A 6,583-nucleotide genomic window follows, 5' to 3' on the forward strand; every position below is an offset into this window, starting at 1 on the left:
CTCAACACTGCTTGGATGTTGCACTAACCTTACACTGATTTTGGTGAGTATAATGTTCCCTCTAAGAATATCTGAAACAGTCTGTGATTAGCATCACAGCCTTGAGTGTCTTCCATACATTCTTTCCTTTTTTTTTCTTGCCCTGTGTGAGAGCCTGTTTGCTTGCCTGAAGAGAAACACACACTATTGTATAAACCATTGCAAAATCCATTTTTTTCCCTGTAAACCTAACAGGAATAATACATGGGACCTACCAATAATCACTTGGTAAACACACATCTTGCATATTGTCAGTTACTCTTAGTTGAAAGATATTTGTTAATTATTAAAAAGAATAACACCCTTAACTAAGCTTTGCTTTTTTAGATCCCAAATTATGTGAGGACATGTGGGTAAAGATTAAAGTCCACCTAGTTCCACTGATGCTCTTAAAAAAAAAAAAAGCACAATCAGTTAAGGTAAAGGTAACCTAGAAAGAAGATGTAGGGATATCTGCATTTATTTAAAGGCGACAAACATCTCTTTGTCAGACCATGAAATGGCAAACAAATGGAAGCTCAAACCCAATGACCATTTCAATTTAATGCTATAGGTGTAGTGACTGAAAGGTCTGGAACTGATAGTTTTTTGCAAAGAAAAGTGAATTAGAATCAGAACAGTAGTCTCTCTTAAAAAAAAAAAAAAGCTCTGAAAGTTATAAACATGAAACCTGGCAGTATGCGCATAAAATTTATTCCAAAACTTTATGAAGTATAAAGGAAGGGAAGTATTTTACACACAACTCAACTCAGTCAGTATAAGGTCTAGGGTTTTCTCCCCCCTTAAAACTTGGCACTATCTTTAAAAATAAAATAAAGATATTTCAATAATTAGAACAAACTATGAAGGTATTGTGCATTTCTGTTTTATGTAGATAATAAAATATTACTTTAACATAAATATATAAGGATCTCTGCGTTTTTATTTTCCCCACAAGCACAACCAAATGTACCAAAACAAAATATTCTTAAAGAGACTGAACAAAAAAATTACATCCCATATAGATTTTGCTCATCTACTCATTTAAAGCTACAGAAAAACAGTTTCCAGAACCTTTTTGCTTTAAAAGAAATAAATATACATTGAGGCAGGCCACTTAAAAATGATATGAAAATATTTCCCTGGGTAGCATTAAAAAAAAGAAAAATAGACAAAGAAACATTTAAACTATTTCTGCATTTCAAAAGACAGATATTAAACATATATACATAGTGGTAAGGTTCAGTGGTAACTTTCATCTTAGTAAACCTATGAGAGTTAGAGGAGCTATAGACACGTCCCCTGAACTCCAACATCTGACCTTATCCACTTGGTAATAAGAATCTGAAAATTCATTTCCTCCCTTTACCATTGGCTATTTGCCCTGCTCTGGATTGCTTCACTAAAGGCCAGTCCCCACACCTCAGGAACAAGCAGCGTGATGCACCCCGAAGCAGCAGCTCCGTGCCCATCTCCTTGTGACATTCGTTGGGGGAAATGAAATACAGGCAAATAAATATGCCCATTATAAGTCATCATATATCTTGCAAAAACATTGAAAATGAAACCATCACAGGTGTTTGAAAAGACAATATAAAGTATATTTCCTAAAACCTTAACTACTGAGTGCAACGCTAATCTGATGCTGAACCATAATTTTATGGTATTGAGAATTTAATTTTTTAAAATAAAAATTTGTCTAATACTTAACCAGAAAAAAAGCCCCAAACTTTTAAGATTAATAAAAAGTATTTTCCCTTTGAGCGCCCTTTTGTGCTGATTATTTTTAAATATTTTAACTGATCACAGTTTAATGGTATTTATTTTCAATACAGTTAGAAGTTTTTTCACCTACACTTCCCAGTAGAGTCTTTTGTTATGGGAGTTAACCATTTTCCATCAAGATAAGGTAAAAACACACTTAAAACTATTAACAAAGGGAGAAAAGGAAGGATAGAAAATAGCATTTTTTCCCAGTTCATTTGGCTTCCTTAGTGAAAGAGGGGGAAAAAGCTGTCCAGGTCAAACTGGTATTTTCCATAATAAATTATAAGAGAAGAGGGTGTGGGACCTTAAATACGATTTGATAAACAAATGAGCTAGTGAAGACAAAACCAGTCTAGAGTGGAGATATTCTCTGTATGCATGTGGGTATTTGCGTGGTAAGAAACAGTCTATGCATACACCATTAAGTTCCCAGATTATTTTCTTTATGTTAAAAAAAAAGCTATTAGAGGAACAAAGTTTAACTGCTGCTGTCAGCACAAATAATTCCTCATAATCAAGTTATTAATACTGAAGGCAGAGAACTATACAGGGGTTTCTGAAGATATATATTTCCCTAGTTCTCTTCAAAGTGCCACTTTCTGTTGGACAACTCTGGAAATATATTTAACCTCCACATTTCCTCTGAGCTCTTTCACAATGGGCCCGCCTGATAAAATGAAGCAATCAGTCACTCACTATCGATTTTTCTTTTTCTCCCCTCCACAACCTCCCCCAGAAACACTGCCTGAAAATGAAGTTTACTTTGTGGCTGGTAACAAAAACCAATGCTTGACTCATTTTTGTATTCCAAACCAGATTCTTGCCTTGGATAAAGCGGGTAGACCATGCACGTTTCCTGAAAGCAGAGAATGATTTATTTTGTACGAAGCCAATCATTTTTGCTTTGGTAAAAGAAGCAAATAGATGTTACACCAATGTTGGGGTCGGGGGGACCGAAGGTAACCAAAGTTCACAAACAGTAAGAAGAACAAGGGGCAACAAGAGAACGTTGGAAATGGAGAGTAGCCAAGAGCTGGCTTCAACTCTCTGCTGATAAAACAAAACAAAACAAAACAAAACAAAACCCGGCAATTTCAAAATCAACGGTGGGAGAAAGAAAAATACGTTCATGAATTTGTTCATGTAAACTTCAATTTTCTTGCAGTGCAAATTTATGTGGTGAAATTTTGACTACATTAAAGAACATGTGTATTTTTCCCTCTTTCCTGATGAGGATCCACATTAAACCAACACAGCGGCATGTGCCAACTCCGAGCATCAGGAAGCTGTTTTGTGTTTATCACGGTTTGGTGGATTTTTTTTTCTTTTTGGTAATTTATTTAGTTTTGCCAGGTATTTAACTCAGTGCTTGCCATCTCTCTTTCTCTATTACACACTCTCTCCTCACTCTCTCTCTGAGACACTCCACTCCATTGCCTGGGTACTAGCCTGTAAAGGTCAAAACACATCATTACACCTGCTACCGTTTAAAGGATAGTCCAGTGCCTTAGTTGCTTTCCTTATTATTTTTTTTCTTTTTAAGGGACGGGGAAATAATAATTAAAATAAAAGAACATCAGAAGTTAGAGAGGGAACAAGGGGGCCGGGAAAGGGCCGTGGACCGTAGAGGAGGGGGAGCCCCCGCGCTCTGCCCCTCCCCCCCGCTCGAGTTCACTGGACGGGCGTCTGCACCCCGTGGTGTGGTGGCGTGTCCCTACTCCCCCCGTACACATCCTCGGCGCCCGGCAGAGTCCCTCCGGGAGGGGTCATCCTTTTCTCTTTCTGTCTCCTGTTACAAAACCAAACTCTCACCACCTCCTTCTCCAGCTGTAAGCTGTCCGCGAGGGAGGTGATCTCCTGGGCCGAGGGCTTGGGGCATTTGAGGAAATGGCTCTCCAGAGCCCCCTTGACGCTCACCTCGATGGAGGTCCGCTTTTTCCTCTTGCGCCCCTGCGCTGCGATCTTGTCTATGCTCGTGGGGCTGCCCGAGGACGAGTCCGCCTCCTCCAACCACTTGTTCAACAAAGGCTTCAGCTTGCACATGTTCTTGAAGCTCAGCTGCAGGGCCTCAAACCTGCAGATGGTGGTCTGCGAGAACACGTTGCCGTACAGGGTGCCCAGCGCCAGCCCCACGTCCGCTTGGGTAAATCCCAGTTTGATCCGGCGCTGCTTGAACTGCTTGGCGAACTGCTCCAGGTCATCCGAGGTCGGCGTGTCCTCGTCGGAGTGCGGGTCGTGGTGCGCGCCGGGGTGGCCCGGCGGGCCTTGCGGGGGCGGCGGCGGCGGCGGCTGCTGGTGCGGGTGCGAGTGCGGGTGAGGGTGGTGGTCGGCGTGGTGCGGCTCGTCGTGCGCGTCCCGCAGGCCATGGTGGTGCAGCCCCGCCGGCTGCCCGCCGGCGCCCAGCATGCCGTTCACCGTGAAGCTGGGCTGCGAGTAGAGCAAGCCGCCGTTGGACGCTCCCATGGAGGGCGGGAGGTGCGCTGCAGCCGCGGCGCTCCGCCATGCCCCGGGCCCCGGGTGATGGTTGGCGGCGTGGTGCACCAGATGCGGCGGCCGCGGCTGTTGCTGCTGCTGTTGTTGTTGCTGCTGCTGCTGTTGCTGCTGCTGTTGCTGCTGCTGGTGCTGCTGCTGCAGGGCGCCTGGCCCGTGCAGCTCGTCGCCGCGGCCGCCCTGCTGTACCACCACCGAAGGCTTGATGTCCGGCTGGCCCAGGGGGCTGGTGGACCACGGGGAGCCGTCGCCGCCGCCCCCGCCGCCGCCCCCGCCCCCGCCGCCGCCGCCACCGCCCCCGCCGCCGCCGCCGTGGGACAGCGCGGTGATCCACTGGTGAGCGTGGCTGAGCGGGTGCCCGTTGCTCTGCAGCGCGCCGTAGTCGCCCTGCACCAGGCTCTGAGCCTCGCGGTAGCCCCCCGCGCCCTGCTGCATGCCGCCCGGCGGTTCGGCGTGCACGATGGAGGCGCTGGAGGTGAGCAGGCTGTAGTGGTTAGACGCTGCGGTCGCCATGACTCTCGGAGCCGGACTGAGCGCTCCGGTTAAAGGAGCCGCGCATTTGACAGTTACTTTTTCGCCTCGGGCTCCTCTGCTCGCTCGCTCTCTTTCTCTCTCCTTTCTCTCTCCCCCAGCGGGCAGCTCCGACGCCCGCTCCGACGCCTTCTGTTGCTGCTCCTGCTATTACTGCTGCTGCCGCCGCCGCCTCCCGCCCGCCCTCGCTCTCTTTCTCCTCCTCTCCCTCCTTCTTGCTCTCGCTCACTCTCTGACTAGCTCCGCGCTCCCCCCTCTCCCTGCTCTCTCCAGCTCTCTCCCGCTCTCTTGGCAGCGCCAGCTCGCAGCGGCACGCGCCTGGGCCCCGCCCCCTCCGCCCCCTCCCATTGGCTCCGCGCCCTTTGATTTACGTGGATACCGCTAGCAACCTCCCAGGCCGGCGCCACTGATTGGCGTAGAGGTGCCCCTCCTCCTCCCCCCGGGCGCTGAGTCCTCTCAGCCCTCCTCCAGTCCCCCCTCTCCACCCAATTCAGATTCTCTTAGTTCTCACCACCCTAGCTCCCCAACCCCGGGGCTCCTCCGCCCCTCTTGGATGGGCCCCGCCCCCCATCTGTCTCCCTAGCAGACAAGCTGGGCGCGGAGGGGTGGAGTGGCGGGGGGTTTGTGGCGTGGCGGGGGTGTTGGTGGTGGGGCGGCCTCAGCCCTCTTTCGACCACAGCCACTTGGAAGACTTGGGTGTGGGGGGGTGGGGGTGTGTGTGTCGGTCTACCTTCTCTTCCTATTGGGGCTGGGGTGGGGGGTGAAGGAGAGAAAAAGAAAGGCTGAGTCGCACGGAGCCTGGGGTAGTCCCATTTTTACTCACCTTGGGACACACACACACACACACACACACACACACACACACACACACACACACACACACACACACACCAGCTTTCTTAACCTAGAGCCAGAAGCCAGACTTGTCCCTCTGTTGAAGTCTCCTTTCCCCCCACGGTTAGAATTTCAGTGTCCACGTGCTCCAAGGCATGCGGACACTTTTGCCCCAAATAAAGGTCCTCTTCTTCCCCTCCAACCCGCCGCTAGCGCAGGCTCTCTTCCCTTTAGGTTCCAGGCCCAGTTGTCTCCCAGCCCCTGAGCGAGGACCCCATGAGAGGCTGGCTCAGCCTACGCTCGTCCGCTAGTGAGAAACTCCTGTAAAGGCGCGGAACTGCCTGCTCTGACAGCGCAGCGGCCTGGACTGAAAACAAAACAAAACTCACAAAGTCTCTGTCAGATTCACACACTGGGGCGCGCACCCAGGTTTGGTTTAGAAAACCAGGAGCCTGGGCGGGCGGACCTTTGCCTTGTGCAAGGCTACAGGAGTGCAGGCGAGAAGTGCTCAGCCTCCGGGTGCGGTGGAGGCACCGAGGGCCGCTCGGGGAAGCCGAGACGCGGGGCTGCGTGCGCGCTGCCCTGAGCGGCTGGCGTTTTTCGATGCAACTTTTCCGTTAGCTGCTTCGAAAGGGAGGAAGGGTGTGTGAAGGGCTGATGCTAGGGGATTCATTCTAATTAGTAACTTCTACGGGCGCCAGCGGGTGGGGCTGGTCTAACTCCGCTTTCAGGTGCTTGCTAGCGAAGCTCCCCGTTTAGCCTTCAGCCGTGAACTCCAGAGCAAGACTGCGGGACCGTACGCTGGCGGCGCCGCTCTACCGAGCGCGAGCGCGAGCGCGTTGCGCGGTCAGTTCCCTAGCCGCCCCGAGCAGGTGTCTGTGAGCCGGGTAGGAGAGACCCAGGCGCGGACCCAGGCTGGCGCAGCGGGACCACCACGAAGGGC

General features: G+C 50.1%; 1 protein-coding gene across 1 annotated transcript; it reads right to left on the minus strand.

The window, feature by feature from the left end:
* Positions 1-3,456: 3,456 nt before the first annotated feature.
* Positions 3,457-4,788, minus strand: POU3F2 (POU class 3 homeobox 2). The gene has a single exon (XM_028104279.2). It carries the CDS (start codon positions 4,786-4,788, stop codon positions 3,457-3,459), a length of 1,332 nt encoding a protein of 443 aa, XP_027960080.1.
* Positions 4,789-6,583: the final 1,795 nt, after the last annotated feature.

Source organism: Eumetopias jubatus, unplaced genomic scaffold (genome assembly GCF_037043125.1).
Source record: "Eumetopias jubatus isolate StellerSeaLion01/CBP00866 unplaced genomic scaffold, mEumJub1_p1.0 scaffold_6, whole genome shotgun sequence".
NCBI classification, from domain to species: Eukaryota; Metazoa; Chordata; class Mammalia; order Carnivora; family Otariidae; genus Eumetopias; species Eumetopias jubatus.